Source organism: Sphaerodactylus townsendi, linkage group LG07 (assembly GCF_021028975.2).
Source record: "Sphaerodactylus townsendi isolate TG3544 linkage group LG07, MPM_Stown_v2.3, whole genome shotgun sequence".
NCBI lineage: Eukaryota > Metazoa > Chordata > Lepidosauria > Squamata > Sphaerodactylidae > Sphaerodactylus > Sphaerodactylus townsendi.
In genome coordinates, this window is record NC_059431.1 from 54,791,168 (window position 1) to 54,811,706 (window position 20,539).

The 20,539-nt window shown below is 41.3% G+C and overlaps 1 protein-coding gene, 1 long non-coding RNA gene and 2 other non-coding genes across 5 annotated transcripts in view; 3 read left to right on the forward strand and 1 right to left on the reverse strand.

Annotated features, from left to right (window-relative positions):
- The first annotated feature begins 7,054 nt into the window (after positions 1-7,054).
- On the forward strand, positions 7,055-12,189 carry LOC125436276. Its single transcript, XR_007245032.1, has 3 exons — positions 7,055-7,200; positions 10,467-10,523; positions 11,230-12,189. It is a non-coding gene; the product is annotated as an uncharacterized LOC125436276 (long non-coding RNA).
- Positions 8,318-8,450, forward strand: LOC125437353. Its single transcript, XR_007245192.1, has one exon. It is a non-coding gene; the product is annotated as a small nucleolar RNA SNORA13 (small nucleolar RNA).
- On the forward strand, positions 10,583-10,710 carry LOC125437352. The gene has a single exon (XR_007245191.1). It is a non-coding gene; the product is annotated as a small nucleolar RNA SNORA13 (small nucleolar RNA).
- Positions 12,190-12,506: 317 nt separating the features above from the next.
- EPB41L4A (erythrocyte membrane protein band 4.1 like 4A) overlaps positions 12,507-20,539 on the reverse strand; it is a 108,527-nt gene continuing 100,494 nt past the window's right edge. For both annotated transcript variants that reach the window (XM_048503140.1, XM_048503139.1), the window contains exons 21-23: positions 16,952-17,062; positions 15,188-15,269; positions 12,507-13,807 (exon numbers count right to left, since the gene is read on the reverse strand). In XM_048503140.1, the coding sequence (XP_048359097.1) occupies positions 13,682-13,807; positions 15,188-15,269; positions 16,952-17,062 (319 nt within the window). In that variant the 3' untranslated portion in view covers positions 12,507-13,681. The remainder of the gene's footprint in view (positions 13,808-15,187; positions 15,270-16,951; positions 17,063-20,539) is intronic.

Here is a 20,539-nt window from a genome sequence, read left to right on the forward strand (position 1 = left end):
TTAAATTTGTCAGAGGCAGAAATGGGTACTCTTGACAACAAGACAGAACACTGCCTGAGAAGAACCAGGGGAGCTGGGGAGATCCTAGCACCATAGCGTTTTTCTAAGAGCTCCTGGCTTCCAAGCCCATACTCCAAGAGCCTGTGGCTAAGACCTTGTCCCTGGGAGACCCATTGCCCCCAGAGCCAAAGGCTGTGAGCCAAGAACCTTCAATCAAGACCTCAGCACTTGGAGATCCAGTAGACATTTCAGATCCAGTGAGGGACCAATGGAAGATCTTGTGTCCCCTGCCTCCACTGCTGCCCAGTGCAGCAGTGGGGCAGGGGAAGAGTGCTATCATGGCAACTTCACTTCAAACTGCATAACTGGAAGTGACGTCATGCACCATTGTGACACCCTAGCAATCCTCCCCAATCCTCCCTATGGATTGCTTGAAAGTTGTGATGACACATGACATCACTTCTGTTTACACAAGCATATGACATTGTGATATCACATTACAGCAAGCCCAGCTCCCCCAAACTCCCAGAGGTCATTAGCCTTCCAGGCTGCACCATTCCCAACAGGAGCAATGTCATGTTTGGTATGCTTGTGTCATGTTAGAGAATGGGCTCATACAGAAGAAGTTTGGTGTGCTTGTGTCATTTGGTATGCTTGTGTCATGTGAGATAGTGGGCTCATACAGAAGCCCAGTGGAGATGCAGTGCCAGCCTTGCAGGCCAGGCTCCAGCTCTTAAGCCAAACCATTGCTCCAGCGGACTTCATCCTTTGCAGGATTCTGTCCCAAACCGAGTCCTGCCTTGAAAGCAGGTAGAGCTGTTTCCCCTTTGATTTATTTAATGCTTGTGCTCTTTCTCTGTGTGCACGCGAGTATGTGCAGGATGTATCTTTCTGTGTTGATCAACCAGATTGTAAGGCCTCAACTCTTGCGCTCTGGTTCCCACACCTAGGCCCTCTATCCAAACATCTGACTACCCAAGAGGTTCCTGCTCTTGGAAGATACTTCTTGTTGTGAGTAAGAACAAAGAATATCCAGGTTGTGGAATTTACAGATTCTGTTTGTCTCTTTGGAAGCTGTATGCTCTTCCTTTCACTTGCTAGAATGTCATACATCTAGCAAGATTTGGACACAGAAAAATCAATACAGCAGTATGGCTGTTTTCCCTGTCAAGTGCAAAGGAAAGGAATACATCGCTATGGTAAAAGAAAGGAGTCTTGTTGATCAAGCAGAAAGACATTAAGATACAAATATTCAAATGACCCCCAAAATTAGCTGGAAAAGGTAGTCAGAACTGCTTCATACTTGAAGCATTTTCTAATTGAAACCCTTTCTCTTCAGACTGGCATCTTAGGTGGAATACCCACAGTCAATTAATCACGTGATACTCATGTGAAATATCCAAGTTTCAGCATGTCCACTGCTCAACTGCCGAACACGGATTCATCCCAGTTCTGGTGCTCCCGCTCCCCCTTATCATGTGTTTTTTAAGAACCTGCATGGAAGTGCACCTTTTTAAAAAACATGTGCCAAACATTTAGATTAATTTTTCTTTTATCCTTTGACTTTTAGTCTGAGGGTCTCAGCCTGGAGCAGACTGGAAGATCAGTCAAGAGAAACAGAAAGACTTCTTCTGCAATCAGAAGCTTCCCCTTCATCCTTTGTTTATTTCTATTGTATTTTCTTTTGGTATATTGTAAACTGTTTTGAGTCCCTGATGGGGAAAAAAGCAAGACACAAATAATAAAATGGATAAAATATAGCAAACACACAAAATTGTAGTTTTTATAAGTGCTTAGATGCTAGTTCTTCGGCAAGTCAGATGTCAGGTTGTTATGGGGAATACTGTCTTTTTTCAAAATTTACTTTTTAAGATCTAGTCATTAATTCCTCTTATTCTCTTTTTAAAAGAGAGATTTCTCTTCCAGTTCTTTTTCATTTCTCTTTGAAGAGAAATCAATGCACTATATGTAACTTCAACTCCAGCAGTTAGGCTATACAAGACATGGTGATGCTGTAGCAGGAGGGCATCTACAGGTTAAAATCCTCAAATTTGCAAAACTTCCTCTCCTATAATTTCTTGGAATTTCTCTATGATCAGACAACTGACTAGAAATTGACTCCTAAAAATAGATAAAGAAATTACTGTTGGGTTTCAGGGAAACTTGAATAATAAAGAGAATTTCTCTTAACTCCATTCAAATGGCTCAAGGTATAATTTGATTGCGATGGGCACAAACCTGATTGCAAGGCTCACCTGCTTCCTTTCTCACATTCCTCCCTTGGTTCTGTGAGCTAAGACTGAAAATGGAACTCCAGCCATTTGTGATGTCTTAGTTCAGATGCCTTGACTAACTATGATTTGTTACTATTCCTACAACTGGAATACAGTTACTGAGATAAATCTCATTTGGTGACGGCACTTACATTTGGACATTGGGACTAACAGGAATTACGTGGAAGGCCTCTGCTTTCCATTCTGATGTGCTATGTAAGAGAAGGATGGAGCGATTGTGCAACCCCAGCAGTTAACCAGAGTCATGCTTATTTGATGTGTCTGTGTGATGTGAACTGGGCTGGAAGTATTTATAGAGACAGTGTAAGCTAAACTAGAATACACAGCACATTTGTGACAAGAAGAAAATATGATTAAAATAGTATGAAGAATTCATATGTTGTATGAAGTATTCAATTTCACATGTTATACTATTAAAGATACGTTTTGGTAAAGTTAATGCCGTAAACACCTTTACATTCTGAGGAGCTATTAATGTTATAGAAACAGGTACCAAGAAATAATTTACTTTAAACTAGTTATGTTGTGTAGAGTGTACAGCAGTACAGTTCAGAGCAAATAGGACTGAGGAGACCTGGATTCTGTCACGAAGTTCACTGGGTGAGCTTGTCCCAGGCACTTCCTCAGTCTACTCTACGTCATAAAATTATTGTGAAGCCAGTATGGAGAGAACAAGGTTTGAACTCCCATAAAGGAAGGATGAAAACATAAAAACATTATAGAAGTGTCTTTTTAACCATCATTATTTTTGTTTGCAATCTGCTTCATATAAACAGTGCAATACATTTCTACACTTAATAGTTTACATGAATAGTGTCCATGATAGCAATTGACAATCTTTTTTCTCACTTCTTTTTCTTATTCCTCAAAATTATTAGACTGATAGAGACACCTGGTGGTGATCATTGACCAGAACAGATTGTTGAGATTATGTACTGTAATCTGTGTTCAGTTAACTTGTATATGTCTGTGTTAAGTACTGGCAAGTTACTTTTGACTCGTGGCGATCCTATGAATCAATGTCCTCCAAAACATCCTCCAAATGTCCTCCAAAATGTTTTATCATTAACTGAGGGCTGTAGCTTCTCATGTTTTTTTGTTATCTTCAATCCTTTCTAGCATTACTGACTTTTCCAGTGATTCCTGTCTTCTTGTAATATGACCAAAGTATGATAGCCTCAGTTGGCCATTTTAGCTTCTAAGGAGAGTTAAGAATTTGATCTAGAACCCACTTATTTGTCTTTTTGGTAGTCCATAGTATCTCTAAAACACTCCTCCAACACCAGAGGTGTAACTTGGTCAAAACTGCGCCTGGGGCTCTGCATTTTCCACCCCCTCCATGGACCCCCCCCCCTCCTGGCCTGCTCCCCCCAAGCCCTCCACTTACCTTAGTTTCTGGCTGAAAAACGGCCTGTTCAGTTCAGGTTGAAGAAAGTCCGGGTGGGAACTACACTACCCAGGAGCGCTTGGAGCTTGCAAGGTGATTTCCCGGGGGGGGGGGGGGGGCAGACGTGCGCCTGGTGCAAGGCGCACCCTGTCCCGCCCCCTTGTAGCTTCACCTATGTCCAACATCACATTTCAAATGAATCAACTTTCTTCCAGTTAGTTTTCTTCATAGTCTAACTTTCTCATCCATACATACTATTAGGGAATACTATGACATGAATTAACTTGACCTTGGTCACCAGTGACACATTTTTACACTTAGCTATACTTGGTAAATGATCCATTTAAAACTGGAAGTTGCAGGCTTCAGTTTTAATTTTATGCATGCTTACTTGATAGTAAGTTCTACCGAAATCAGTGGGACTTGTGTATGAATATATAATGTGCATGTAAGTTGGCTGCACACTACTTACATGTAAGTTCTACTAAAATAAACACATTCTTAGAATGTACATTTTAAACAAAATAAACACATATTTAGAATGTACATTTTAAACAAATGTATATTTAGAATGCAAATACAAAGTTATATCACCAGATTTTCATTTGCAGACATTTATAACAGGTATGGCTACACTGCTGTATTACAAATATCCAAAATATAGCAAGTCTAGCCATTCTACTAGAATTTCTTCATAAATTTGAAAAATATAATCAAGCAGAATGAGTTCCCACCGTAATTATCAATGTACTACTCAACCAAGAACAACATTCCAATGCATATATTGGCAGAAATATTAATGCATTTTAATTTATGGCATGTACTCTTGGAAACATATCCTGCATGTCCTGTCTTCCAGTTCTACTAAGTTAGTAGTTACAGATTTTAAAAACACTTATATAAATTACTTTGGTACTTTTGTTGCTCCATGTAAAAAGAAGAGTAATGTAGGCCCTTCTTATCACTTTCCCTTAAAACTGAATCCTTAAGTCTGAATCTTAAATATAATCTGTTCTCTATTGCTGAAAATTCAACTATTAAAGGAAAAAGAATAATTTGAGAGGTGTGGATAAAGTGCTGCTAATGTCTGACAAACAGTTATTTAAACACGTAAACTATGTACACATTTATAGTACATGTTACCAAACAGGCAATTATAGTGGCATATAGAACACCTTGGACTTACCATGACAGTGTCTTCTCTTCAGTGGGGTGAAATCTTCCAGACTAATTAGGTCACACACCCTTCACTACAGGCAGGGCTATGTAAATTTTCTTGCAGGCTCTCTTGGGTGATACAGGGCTTGCCTTTCTAGTCGTCCAAGCACTCTGCTGTTTTGCTCCACTCACATATACATATTATTATCAATTATTATTATTATTAGCTTTTTGCCTCTGTGTGTAATGGGAAATTGGATTACTTTGCCCCACTGAAGGGAAGGCACCCTCACGGTAAGTCCAAGGAGTCATTCCACTGCAATGGGGATCAGCCATCCAGACAAGTTATGTACCAGAGCTTCATTTAGGGTAAGTTGGATAAGAAAATAGTTTTCCCATACCTTGGATTTTATGGCAGTATGTGCACAAGGTCCCTTCTCCCAAACTCTGCCTCTACAGACTTGATCTGGTCAATTCTGTAATGCTTTACAGATGGAGAAGGTGAACCAAGTCGCTGCCCCGCAGATTTCTTCTACTGGAGCTCTGATCATACATGCCGCTGATGTGGCTGATGCCTTGGTGGAGTGGGCATATATTCCTGCTGACCAAAATAGTTCTTGAACTTAGAAAGTCTTTTGTTTACACAGTTTGTATCCCCCAGTTTGCTAGGCCCATATTGCACAAATAATCCATTTGACAAAAATCTTTTGTTCTTTCCAAGTAAATTTTAAGAGCATTTCTGACCTGTGCCAGGTTCTCTCTTTAGGGTGACTTAAATTGGGATAAAATGATGGTAAATTCAGTTGTTGATTGGCAGGAAAAGTGGATACCATCTTCGGGGTAAAGGATCTTTCCTTAAGACTTCCAAGTCCTTGTGGAAAGTGCACAGTTCTTTTCTCATTGAAAGTGTATCTAGTTCTGAAATTCTTCTTGTGGATGTTATAGCTATCAGGAAAGTTACTTTCTATGTCAGATATTTTATGTCTATAGCTTTAATGGGCTCAAAGGGCTATTGCATTAAGGCCTTTAATACTTTGTTTAGGTCCCACGTGGGAAAGGGTAAGAACTACTTTTTGTAATAATCTATTATAATACTCTGGTTGGAGAGTCTTGAGAAGGCATCTCCCTTCTCAGACTCCATTACTTTTCCTAAGTTTGGGCCCATGGATGATCTGTGGGAGGTGGAGTCATCCCAGGTCTTTTTGTGATGTTTACAAGATGGCTGTTGATTTTTGTGTGCCCTTTTTTCTGGAGCCATAATTAGACTGCTGTTATATACTGGGGTTCCAAGAGCAAAGCGATAGCTTTGGCTTTCTGAATCTCGGGCTGACACAGTTCCAATAAAGGTCTTGAAACTTTCTTGAGTCTTATTTGTTGACTGGAGTAACAGACCCTTAAAATGACCTAGCCAGTCTAGATGACAGGGGTAGAATGTGAATCAGTTTACTAAGTCTAGAGGAGAATCCATGGAAAACCATTTGCTTTGTATGCAGAAAGTTTCATATTCAATTCCCAGCATCTCTAATTAAAAGAATCAGTGCATGGGTGATGTTACAGACATATAACTGAGACCTTGGACAGCGGCTGCCCATCAAGGAAATCAAACATCTGTAGCAATTGCCAAATCCTAGAGAGGCCTGATATCACCTCTGAGTTTTCCAAGAAGTGATATCACACAATCAGCTGATGGCCATTTTTTAATATTTTATTTTTCTCTCATCACTGTTTTCAGTGCTGGCAGGAAATACCAGCTTGAGGGCAGGATATCCCTTACCATATTGGGGTGTGCGGCTGGCAAACTAGACAATATGAACCTTGATAGAACAATCAACAGTCTGATTTTTCATGAGGCAACTTTACACGTGCCTAACGTGTGTACTCAAGCCGAATTTGTCCAGTGCCATAAACTGTACCAAATTATTCACAAATCCCCGGGCACCAACATTAAAAAAGCGAGCTCCACTGAGACAGCCTCAAACAGCCCTTGCCTGTTCATAGGAGGACCTTGGATAACTCAAGGGTTAGCTCCATTGCCCCGCCCTTCCGGCGCTTCCCTGAATAGAGGAAACCACAGTTGGTACATTTCTCATTCTCTTCTCGAGTGTGAAATGGAAAGAGAATCGCGAGCGTTTGGTGCAACCCGTGCCTTCGCCCTCTCCTGGGAAGGCGCTACTATGTTTCCCTCCTGCGGTAGGAGGTACAGCAGAAAGATGTATTCTGCTCTGGCTCCCCCCACTGTTCCAATAATAATGGTATGTCCTGCCGCAAAGCACATCGGGAGCTAAGCGGCTAGGGGGCGTCCCTTGTCCTCGTGGCACCGGCCGCAATCTACTGAAGAGGCTGCAATGGTGGCAAGGGATGGTGAGTTGCACGTGGCGCGCGAAAGTTGTAAAAGTGGGGTCTGGAGCCTGCTTCGGCTAATGGCGGGGGCCACGCGTGCAGCCTGCGGGCTGTTGGTGCCTTTTGTGACTCTTGCAAGTGTCTCTCCCGCCCCCGTATTCGGAACGAGATGGTGGAGCAGCAGGAGCGCTACCCTTTCCTCTCCCATCAGTTGTAAAGGGTGGGGCGTTCATGGATGCTTGTCCAAGTATGTTCTTCCTGAGTGTAGTTCAATTTTGAATAAAACTTAACACCTCCGGAGGGGCAGTATTACGGTTGTATTTATTAGTTCCTACTTTTAGACTGCTTAAACATTCAAAATTATTAATTGTGCATTATTAATGATATCACACAAGTAATATGGACATTGTATCCCGTGTGTCGCTCTGTGCCTTCCTCGGGGCATGATCTCCACATGGAGCAGTTGAGTGTGGAGGAGGGGAAAGGGACTGCGCCCCTTCAGGCGGCAGGCGCCGGCTCGTGTGCGTTTCCCACAGTTCTCTGATGCTAATGATTGACTGTAAATGAAAAACCAGAGCAGTGTACTAGATTTATTTAACTGGTTCTGGAGGGTTTCCCGGGCTGTGTGGCCGTGGTCTGGTGGATTTTGTTTCTAACGTTTCGCCTGCGTCTGTGGGTGGTGTCTTCAGAGGTGTATCACAGAGAAAAGTCTGTTTCACACTGTGTCTAAGTGAGAAGGGAAAGTTTAGTGTGGTATATTGTCCATGTCCCAGAGTGGGGAACCAATCATTAACTGTTTGGGTGGAACTTGCTATGCAAAGGTGTGGTTGAGTGCATTGTATTGCGGGGTGGGGTTATCAGTCCAGTTTTTAAGTACCGGGAGCCAGGCCCTGCTCTATCCACTACACTGCATTCACTCTGTCAAATGGGGTTCATTTCCACCTTCTGCTTCATGTGTAGACCAAGCCTTACAGGAGGCCGTGGCACATGTTGTGCCATGGCTGAAGAGCTCTGAATTAATTTGTTCTCCAGTAGAAGCTACATGAGGTGTTGCTGGCATAGTTGTTCAAATAGGTATTGAGTGGCAGTGGATTGAAGGGCAGTGTATGGTTATGTATGTATGCATCTTTGTTTCTTCTGCCTTCAGTGTTGCCCATTCATCTTGACTGCTAGTGAATGTGGTGTCTGAGAAGGCGCAGATCAAGCTCCCCCTTGCAGCTTTTTCACATATAGGAGTCATTCCTACTAGGTCTGCTGCCAGTGGGACAGTACCAAGGAATGTTTGTCAGTCTGCATCTGAATCAAGTATATAAAACCTTGTTTGTTCTAAAGTCTGAGGCATTCTTTTTAGGAGCTGTGTGCTGAGGTTTTGCTGAAATTTAAAGCTGTCTGTTGGACAACCTTGATCCTTTTTTAACTTACATTGTCCAGCTGAGACAAAGATTAACCTAATAGAATGTCTTGGGCTCTTTACGACTTACACAACTTATTGTGTTAAAGCCATGTCACACCTTATTAGGGTTCAGCGTGGGAAGCATCAAGGCTGTTATACATGACAATATGAATGGTTCTCTTTTGCTTAGATCTAAGGAGCTAGTGACTCTTCCGTAGGGTTGCTGGGAATGGGGGAGCTGAGGACAGAATTCCCTGATCCAGAGATGCAGGGAGACTCACTATACCCATTTTGCTGATATGGAAGAAAAAGGAAGCTTCTGGCATGCTATGGTGTCTGTGCTTTTGGTGCTTCAGCAATTAGAAGCCTCTTTAGTATACATATTCATTCACATTAACTTTTTGGTTGATCAGAAAGTCATACAAGTGCTAAGAACATAAGAACAAGCCAGCTGGATCAGACCAAAGTCCATCTAGTCCAGCTCTCTGCTACTCGCAGTGGCCCACCAGGTGCCTTGGGGAGCTCACATGTAGGATGTGAACGCAATGGCCTTCTGCGGCTGTTGCTCCCAATTACCTGGTCTGTTGAGGCATTTGCAATCTCAGATCAAGGAGGATCAAGATTGGTAGCCATAAATCGACTTCTCCTCCATAAATCTGTCCAAGCCCCTTTTAAAGCTATCCAGCTTAGTGGCCATCACCACCTCCTGTGGCAGCATATTCCAAACACCAATCACACATTGCGTGAAGAAGTGTTTCCTTTTATTAGTTCTAATTCTTCCCCCCAGCATTTTCAATGAATGCTCCCTGGTTCTAGTATTGTGAGAAAGAGAGAAAAAATTCTCTCTGTCAACATTTTCTACCCCATGCATAATTTTGTAGACTTCAATCATATCCCCCCTCAGCCGCCTCCTCTCCAAACTAAAGAGTCCCAAACGCTGCAGCCTCTCCTCATAGGGAAGGTGCTCCAGTCCCTCAATCATCCTTGTTGCCCTTCTCTGTACTTTTTCTATCTCCTCAATATCCTTTTTGAGATGCGGCGACCAGAACTGGACACAGTACTCCAAGTGCGGTCGCACCACTGCTTTATATAAGGGCATGACAATCGTTGCAGTTTTATGATCAATTCCTTTTCTAATGATCCCCAGCATAGAGTTTGCCTTTTTCACAGCTGCCATGCATTGAGTTGACATTCCCATGGAACTATCAACTAAGACGCCTAAATCCCTTTCCTGGTCTGTGACTGATAGCACTGACCCCTGTAGCGTGTATGTGAAGTTTGGATTTTTTGCCCCTATGTGCATCACTTTACATTTTGCTACATTGAACTGCATTTGCCATTTCTGAGCCCACTCACCTAATTCATCAAGGTCCGCTTGGAGCTCTTCGCAATCCTTTGTGGTTCTTACCACCCTACATAATTTGGTATCAAATTATGCTCTCTGTGCACTGGGATCTGTGGAGTTTATTTTAATGCTTCCCCCCACCCCTCAGTTTTGTTCCAGGGCATAGCCTTGCTCTTTACCACTTGAATAGTGTTGCATATGCATTCCATTGAATAGTGTTGCATATGCATTCCATTCTAGGCATTCCATCTTAGCCTTAAGGTTGATTAATTCATAACAAGGCTGTGTGTCATGTACACTATGTTATAAGTCATGTACAGCAGCTTAGTAGCTATCCCAGCTATAACCACCTGTGGGGAACAGAACTTCCTCTGGGTTTTTAGGATGTGCTAACACCACTTTTGTACATTTATCAAGTTCCAGGCTTGTATTAAGTAATTTGATTGCTGCTGAATTTGTTTTGGGTTGCTTTCTTAGAAATAATTGTACTGAATTATTTGCAGCTATACTGGGACATGATTCATTACTTAATTGTCTTTTTTTTTTCAGCAGCAGGAAAAGTTCACCAACAGTTTTGGATGACAATTTTTACGTATCAGAATATAGGTATGTCTCAAGGCATTCTGAATCTAGTGTCTAATGTTTAACTGATTCGCTTTTGACTTTGCCTTTGTGTTGCCCATTCATTAATTTCTCCAATGAATGTGGTGTCAAAAAAGGCATACAATAACTCTAGCTGTTATAAGTTTAAGAGTTGGTTATGTACCTTCTCTGCATATCAGCCAGAACATGCTCCTCTGTAGAAGAACTACATTTCCTCCTGAGCAAGTAGGAAGGCTGCAGCCATGATCTATATGCAAGATTTATTGTACAGAAGGAGAGTTGAAAATAAAGGGTCCCTGGATCCTAAGCCAACTCATTGCTCTAAGTCAGTGATGTTTTAGTAGAGAGCATCTTGTGGTTGAAACATTTCCAGTTAGACTTCATTGGACAAACTGGTTCATTTCATGATCACATAGGGAAGATTGCCTTTTTTCACCAAGGGAGTCTGAAGCCTGATTAGATGTGATGAGTTCTGAGACTGGATGTGTGAAACACAGGTCCAGACCCCTATTAATCTATAAAGATCAGTGGTTGATGGTCTTAATCAACACTCTGCCAGGTGACAGAGAGGATAAAATGAAATGCTTCTTGAAATTCTCCCCCCCCTTCCCTGCAGCTTCACAATATTGATTTCAACTTTGAAAATGTCAAAGTTGTAGTTGTGGGAAGAATCAGACAGCATATTAATGTGTTTTATTTGACCTTTCAGACAAACATGAAGCTGACTTGAAAGAAGCAACTTTCGGTGCTCGAGTCCTGTCCTAGCACCATAATGGAGTACTTGGTTTAGAGATGCTGAGATGAATTTGCCAAAGCTGATGTGAAACCAGAAAACCAAAAACAAATGAACACATGACAAAACCAAGTAGCTTTTCCCACACAAACATAACCAAATGAAACATCAACAGTGATTGTTAAATTGGCTATAAATTCTGCTGTGCTGAAAGCATCTTTTGAGGTAACTTTACCTATAGCAAAACCTCACATTATACCTGAAGCCTATTAATGTAACAACAAACGATGGTTTGTATTGTCAAAGGCTTTCATGGCCAGAATCAACTGGCTGTTGTGGGTTTTATGGGTTGAGTGGCCACTGTCTGGTAGTTTTTGCTTGTAACATTTCACCCTTGTTTATGACTGGCATGTTAAATCAAGGTATGTTAAATCAAGATATACCTTTGAAGATGCCAGCCATATATGCGAATGAAATGTGCTAGTTACAGGACAATATACATCTGGCTTAATACACACTGTTGTGGGGATGTGGGCAGATGATAGAATATCTTTTCAGAAGACTGCAGGGGGTGACTTACAGGCATACATTTAGCTGTAGTTATTGTGATATAAAGATGCAGATTTGCTCAATGGCCAACAATTATAGAAATATACATTCTGATGTTGTAGGTGGTATTTACACTACAGATCTTTTGGGTTGTAGTATAGGAAATGCAGGGCAAGATCTGATAGAAGTAGGAACAGTCAACAATGTTAAAACTTTTCTGCTACATTAGAATTACCATCTACCCATAGACAGCCAAAAGCTGGTAAGCATGAAATCCAGCAGAGATCAGTTAGAAAAGTACAAGGTAATTAGAAAATGAATGCAAAAATATAAACTATGATTTGGAAACTTATGTTCTGTCCATTGAATAAATATAAAAGTGCTTAATTTTGATTTGACCATGTTCTTATTAGTTAAGCAATTCTAAAATGAAATGCAACTTATTTTTGTGCATTTCATAAGCTGCTCTCTAATAGTATAGAGAATGCCATTACATAAAGTAACAGCTAAGTCTAACCTTGAAAACAGTCAGGTTTTTATGGCCTCTCATGTGTGCTGTTATTGCACAGAAGGGAAAAGACAATCGTAAAGGTAACTGTGTCCACAGTGTTTCTGTGATGATTTTTTACACTTGGTGATGGTTCAGTTCTAACCAATCCCCCCCCCTTCAGATTTATGGCATGTTGTTAGTATCAAGCCCAAAATTAAAAACCAAAATCTTCACAATTGTTTATTCAGAAAAATAATTGAACACCCACAGTGAAACAACGGAAGTTGAAGGCTTTGCTGTGATCCCAGTCTGGTCTGTTTCCCTTCTCCCACCCATCTTTTCACACTGAGGATAAGGAAGAAAGAGGAGCTAAACATGAATTTTAAATTCTGTTCTCCACGGTATCTGCCCTGCTATGCAACAGAATTGATGACTTGTGGGGCTTCATTGGTTTATGAGCAGTCACTGCAACAGGGATAAATGTATCAGTTCCCTTTGCACTAATACCTGCACTTGTAGGCTTTTTCTATTGACAATTTAAACTCTCAGCCATCAGAATGTACAGGAACATCTGAATAGGCAGTTGCTTAAAAACCAACAACTGAAATAAAACTCTTCACAGCCAATAGCAAGGGAGGTTTCAAAGAATCCAGTGCTTGCTTCAGATGCATTCCTTTCTTTAAGGCTTAAAAAAAAAGCTTTTCTAAAAATCGTTATATTCTGCACTATAATTGGATGCCATATTCAAAACTGCAGAATAAGGTAAGTGCCCTAAGAGCTGTGGCAATGGTTTAACTATTACAAATTATTCAGAAATGCCTAAATCCAAATACAAGAGTTCATTGAAATTAGCATACAAAATTCTTGAAAAAAGTCTCCTTTTTCATAACCAATACTTGTATGAAGAGTTCATTTTGTCACATTCTAATAAAAGATTAAACAGTGGCATGTGATATTGCCAGACAAGTACAGATATAAGAATTGCAATTCCCATCCAGCATATAAATTGAACAAGTGAATGTGAAAAACATTTACCATTGCGCATTTGGAAAAAATATCTGTAGGTCTTGGAGTGAAGCAGTTCTTAAGATAGGTTGACATAAAATTTAATCTGACATGGTTTTGGAACTAGTAGTTGGTAACAGTTGCTTTTTTGCCATAAGGATTGCTAGCAAGTCAGCAGCAGACTTTCTGCCCAGTGCTTTAGATAGGAATGCTGAAGGAGGAAAACAATGTCTGCTCCAGAGCAATGAAGCAGCAGTTCAAATGTTCTTTCATGATTAATATCTTCTGTTTAAGTCAAAGCAGACATCTTTTGGTGAAGGTATATTTGAACTTGTGTGTCATCCACAAATGCAAGAAGTGGCATTCATTCAGTATTCATTGGAATCAGGCCTCCATCTTGAGCCGAGATGCTTGAACAATTTTTACTGTCTTTGTGCTATGCCTTCCATCCAGGTTAATGGATGACTCTGTCTTGTCTTCTAACAAGCTGTCTTTAGATCCGTTTCTCCTCTGAGGGGGAAAAATGAAACAATTCATAAGGTAGAACTGAATAGGAATTAATTACTGTTCTGTGTTTCAAACCTGTCAATGCTACCAATATACTCATTGCAGACTTTAGCTAATGCATGAGTTGGACATGCATTTTAAAAATGTGTTCAAAAACTTTATCATACATGTAAGTCACAAGACAGGGTGAATTGCTAAACCGCATTCCATTAAAAATAAACTTGTTTTCATTTAGCTCTACGGGTTTACTTGTTTAACCATTGGATAATGTAATATTGTTTTAACAGTAGTACTCACGTCCATGTTAATAAACCTAGAGAACAGGGATTCCAAACTTACTGAGCCTGTGGGCACCTGAGGAATTTTTAGAAAGGGCAGTTGGCACCCACCACAAAATGGCTTCCATGTAATAACACAATGTTGGGAGGTTCAAAGCCTATAATGGAGGCAGTTATTTCCAAATGGGTGCTCCCTGGAGACACAAAGGGCAAAAGCCAGGACTGACTCTTTGTCTTTAGGAAAAAGTGAGTGAGTTAGTGATTGGAAACACATTAGAGAAGAAAAATTTGTTTTTATACCCAACTTTTATCTACCTTTAAGGAGTCTCAAACCAGCTTAAAATCACCTTTCCTCCCTAAAACTAACATCCTGTTAGGTAGGTGGGGCTGAAGGAGTCATAAGAGAACTGACTAGCCAAAGTATTGTTGAAGGCTTTCACTGCTTCCACCAGACCATGCCCACCCAGCCCGGATTACCCACCAGAACCAACTGACTAGCCAGAGGTCACCCAGCAGGCTTCATGTGAAGGACAGGGGACTCAAACCAGGTTCACCACATTAGAGTATCCACACATGCCACATTGGAGATTACTGGCCTATATAACAAGACCTATTAAAAGCTCTTCTGGTGAGCAAAGATTTTATCTTCTACTTTGCAGCCCCTAGAGATCTTATTTAACAATGGCAGTTTAAAGTGGCATTTTGATTAGTTTTGTTACAGTTGTTTAATAATGCCAATTAAATTATTCCGGTTGAAAGGTACAGTATCTAGCTGCTAGTTGGGTTCACATTTACATCTGTAAACACTGTTTTGTTGCCAAATACTGAAAAAAAGAAGTTAATAGAATTCCCTATCTAAGGTTTCATGATCTGGTAAAACTCGTGCTCTTTGATTTTTCAAAACTCAAGAATGCCAATATTATGCAACATATAGGATTGTAGGTTTTATATTTCAGAATTTACAAATACAATCTGGCATATTCTAAACACACATACCCTGTGGCTTTTAGGAATACAGTTGTACATACAACAGGCTCAATAAAGTGAATGATTTAAAAATAAATATTTTTGCTTTCGATAACAATTAAAAATTTTCATTACCTACCTTGTGAGCTACTGTGATGGTGGAGTACTGTGCATCTGAACAGCGAGTTACAGGTAATGGAGACACAAGGTCCATTTTAGAGCTGGAAAAGAGAACAAGATGTTTGGTGTTTTTAGAGTAAAAGGGAGTATCTGACTGAAAAAGTCACCTGCATAAGAATACAATAATACCTTCTGTAAAGCTATTTCGTTATAATATTCACTATACTGGGTGTAATTTTTAAAAATAAAATTGGGGAAAGGGGGTTTAGCAGCAACTCCACAGTCCAAATTCAGTCAGGCCAAAAGTGGTGTGGCTCTGCCAGAGGCAGGACAACCACCTCCCAACTAGGTTGCAAATCTACAGAAGACCTTTACAGTTGAGTAACAAGGCCTCAGTAGGAGCTACAGTGCTCCAGGCAAGAACATTGACATGGAAGTCAACCTTAGTGGGATTTTCCAGGACACAACCTGAAGAAAAGCATTAGGCTGTTGGCTGCCACCTCTATCAGGAATGGCCTTGTGTGAACATATCTCCATTAGAACCAATGGTATCAAACTCTCAAACTACTGTTCAGGAGGGCGGTCTATAAACCCAATAAATAATAATAAAAATAATAATAATATAACCACAGTGTTAAAGAAGGTATTACAGAAGAGGCTTCCCTTTACAGTACATCTCATAGGTTAGCAGTTCCATGTTTTCTTACCAAAGCCTATACGGTGAAATAAGCCTAAGCATTCAGTATTGGATCGTCAAGTATGCAAAAAACCTTGGAGTAATATTTTAGTTTGTTGCACATAGCTAAATAAGCCTTTTCTATAGTATTGGTAAGAGAGTGACATGAAAGCACTAGAGGTATGCCAGGGTGGGGGGTGGACTTTTAGGGATATAGACACTGCAAGCAAGGGGGCAGCTTAATATACAAAATCGGTTGGAAGTCTAGGTAACATAATTAAATACTTCCATGGTGGAAGTATTTTTCATAGAAATAATTTTATGGAACTGTACCTTAAAGAGATATGCCAATGTATGCCCTGTGGCCCATAGCATCCCTCCCCCAGTTTGGTGACTCAGCAGGCATTTCTTCATGTCCCTGACTGGCTGCAACTTTGAGCAGGAGCCTTCTATTCAGTAAAAAAAGCAACTCGGTATCAAGTAGCATCACAAGATATGGATGGTAAGTCTTTGGCAAGCTGCCAAGAGCTGCTAAACTCTAGGACATTTTTATTTTAAAATGATAAAGCAGTGAAACCAAGTGCAGACTGGATTACTAAAACCCCATCTTTCTTTCCTGCCCAACCCCAAGGCAAACAGACTACAGTTTACCTACAGAAGATGACCACCTTCTTATCTGATTGATCTTTAAATGTTGCCCAATCTCTAGCATCCCAAACCTTGTAGTGGTGCACTTCCAAGTCAGTGTTTATTCTGGCCAGTGCAATTGTGAGTTGTGCACTGTGAATTAACACAATAAGTCTGAGAGAAAAATGCAAGGACATGCCAACATTCTATTGCTTAATGACTCCTATAGTGCAAACTGACCTTTTTCTTGAGTTTGACAGCATTCTGAATGGAGTGCTACCACAAGAGGCGAGCATGTGGAGTAGATGTTTATGCTCTGCTTATCTCCACAAACTTTGAAATAGCAGCCCTGCAATTTCTTTGCCCTCATGTATCCTAAACTGTACAAAGAGTTACATCCTGAATGTGTGTGGAGCAGGAGGGGGAAACTTATTTTAATCATGGCACCATTCCTTACTAATGACCAAATATTTAACATACTTCACTTCTGAAAGAACAGATCTCTCCCCATCAGAACACTGGGACCGTCGAGACTGACGACAGCTCCGAGGAGAATGAGAGTGCCTAATGCGAACAGGGTCACCTTGAGTTCTAAAGAGAAAACACAGATTTTATAAGAGTAGATTTCATGAATGTTTGTAAAATATACCTTCACAGGAGAAAAACCTTGCCTCATACCAAGTGAGACCATTAGTCCATCCTGCTTTATTGTCTGGCAGCAGCTTTTCAGTGTCTCAGCCAGATAGAGATCTTTTCTGAGACCCACTTTCTGAGAAAGTTATGCCAGGGATCAAAGCTTGTACCTTCTTCAGGCAAAGTAGGTGCAGAACACGTTAATAAATGAAGTGACCTTATGCCTAGTTAAACAAGGTCCTTCTATTAGGAAAGCATCTACCCACCTTTTGCAAACAGAATAGTTTTATAAACTTCTGCCTCCCCCCTAGTCATTTTTTAAAAAAAAAACAAAACCCAAACATGGTAACCTTTCCTCATAGGGAAGAGGCTCCAACCTTGTGATAATTTTGGTCACCCTTTTCTACAATCTAAAGTGCTACATCATGATTCAATATTCTTAACCAAGAGTAAAGTGTGCCTTTGTTTGAAATACCACTTGTATCTCTACAAATGTTTGAAGGCAGTGAACGTAAAAAAAAGTCATTCCAATAGTCATCCCAAAAGTCATTCCAATAGTCATCCCAAGCAAAAAAGGCTAATTTGACTAATTTAAAGTAGTATATGGAGAATGAGTCCACTGACACTTAATTTTATATCTTGCCAGTATGCTTTTGCCACCACAATTTCCTTCTATTCAGTGATGCAACAGAATCACACTATAATGCAAAACAAAATTCCTCTCCCGTCAGAAGCACTTGTCCGCATCACTACACACCATCCAGGATGGCCAATTACTGGAATGAAATGGAGCAACTCTGCTATGGTAATTGCTGGTGACATATTTCGGAAGAAAGGTCAAGGAAGTCAACCAGCCATTTCAGATGATAAGAGGAAGAGTAAATTTTTAAGAGAGTATGAGAAAAGTTGCTGTCCCTAGATTTCAGTAGTTTCTAGCAGGCATGCAGCAAACTGTTAGGAACTCAGATGCGAGTGAGAACTGAACATGGTGGTGGGCCCCAACTACACAGAAAACACAGAATGGAAGGTTTGTTGTGAAGCATGCTGCAGCTTAACTGTCCACAGTCCTCCTCCTCCCTGGACATTTCTCTCTTTACACCCTGCTAAGACTATTGCTTGGGGGGAAATCTCATTTAGGAACAGATTGAGAAGCTAAATAATGTGAGGGATGGGCCTTGTACCCCTCGACTACACGTTCCTTTGTTGCTTCCCCAATGTCAGATCCGTATCCCACCCTTCTTTTATTGTGACAGGGGTGGCCCAAGTTTAAACAAATGAACATGCCAGAGTTATATAAGAAGAAGAAGAGTTTGGATTTATATTCCCCCTTTTTCTCCTGCAGGAGACTCAAAGGGGCTTACAATCGCCTTGCCCTTCCCCCCTCACAACAAACACCCTGTGAGGTAGGTGGGGCTGAGAGAGCTGCGAGAAGCTGTGACTAGCCCAAGGCCACCCAGCTGGCGTGTGTGGGAGTGTACAGGCTAATCTGAATTCCCCAGATAAGCCTCCACAGCTCAGGCGGCAGAGCTGGGAATCAAACCCGGTTCCTCCAGATTAGATACACGAGCTCTTAACCTCCTACGCCACTGCTGCTCCTTATATAAAGTTTGGCCCTGATTCTGTTTGAATTTCTGAAAGAAAAAGTACAAAGGACAAGCCAGAGGTTTGGCGACACTCACAGAACAAGCTATTGGGAGCATACCTATACCAATCTGATTAAAATGAAAGGGAACCATTGGTCATTCTCCTTTTGAGTGAAAGGACATCTGGGTATTTTGTCAGCGACCAATCAGGGAGGCAGAAATCTTAAGTAAGATTTTTTGCTTTACTTTGCATGCACTTTGGCTGTTAATTTCCTCTGTTTGGATTGGGGTACAAATAGTCTGCATGCTATCGTATCTATGAGAAAACCCAAGTATTCTAATCTCTGAGTTGGGACAAGAGATTTCTTTCCATAATTTACAAGGAACCCATGGTGTTCTAGGGTTTGAATAGTCCGTTGGCAATCTATCAGTGCTTGTTCTCTTGACTCTGACCTGATAAAAATATTGACCAAGTAGGGGTGGAGACATATACCCCACCCCCGCCTGAGGATGACAATCAGGTTTACCGGGACCTTGGAGAACACTCTTGGGGTGGTATGGAGACCAAATGGCAAGGCCATGAACTGAAAATGTTCTCTTCCGATGCCAAATTGGAGGAACCTTCTGTGGCCCTTGAATATGGGAATATGTAAGTATGCCTCGGATAGATCTATTGACGTGAGGAACTCCCTGGGTGATAGGGAGTCCGCTATTGACCAAAGGGTTTCCATCCAGAACCTTCTCAACTTGACAAACGGATTCACAAACTTCAGATCTAAGATGGCCCTCCACTCTCCATTCTTCTTGGGGATGGTAAATAAGATGGAGTATACACCTGTGCCCCTCTGAGAGGCAATTACATGCTCTACAGCTTGACTGGAAACAAGATTATGTATGGCCTCTAATTTCTGAAGTCTTTTGAGAGGGTTGTTGGAGAGTGGAGAGAGTATGAATCTGCTGGGGGGGGGGTTCTCAAGAATTCTATTACGTACCCTGAGGACCCTCCAGGGTCCATGTGTTGGAGGCTGACTGGACCCAGGTTTGATGAAACCTGAGAAGTCTGCCCGCCTACTGGAATCTCCCCGGTGTCACACTTTGGGCTTTCTGTTGCCTTGGTTGGGTCTATTGCTACTAATGAATTTGTGGGAGAAGAAGGGCTTCCAAAATTGTCTTTTTTGATGCCAGATGGGCTGCTTATATTCCTGCTTGGACTGAGAGGGGATTGGCTGGGTCTGAAAGGACTGTGTAAAAGTTTGCTTTTATCAAAGGGACAAAAAGTTTTGGGCATGGTTTTAGTTTTGTTCTTGGATTCAACCAGGATCTTATCCAATTCGTCACCAAAGAGTTTGTCCACCTGGAATGAGAAGTCTGTAACCTTGGACTTTGATCTCTAGTCCATTTGCCATTGTCTGAGCGATAATAATCTCCTGGTGGCTACAGAGGAAGCCATGGCCCTGGCGGAGAAGGTTATGGTATCCAAGGTGGCATCAGCCCCAAAGGAGGCTGCCTTCAAAATCCTATTTACTCTGTCCACTATTCTAGTCTCCTCCTTAGGTATAATATCCAGAAGCTTCCTGGCCCACACTATCAAAGCTCTGGCAACTAAGGAGGCTGCTGCCAAAGCCTTTATGGACATGGACATGTCCTCATGGTATCGTCTGCAAAACTGCTCCGCCCTTCTATCTAAGACTTCCCTGATCTGACCCTGGATGTCCATGGTCATCTACAGGTGGGACTTGCAGGATATCATTGGTATAGCTTGGCTTCGCAAAGAGTTTACGCAGGAATCTGAGGTACCGTCTGTTGGCCGAAGGTCTGTCCCACTCTTGGGTCATCTGGACCTCAAAATTTT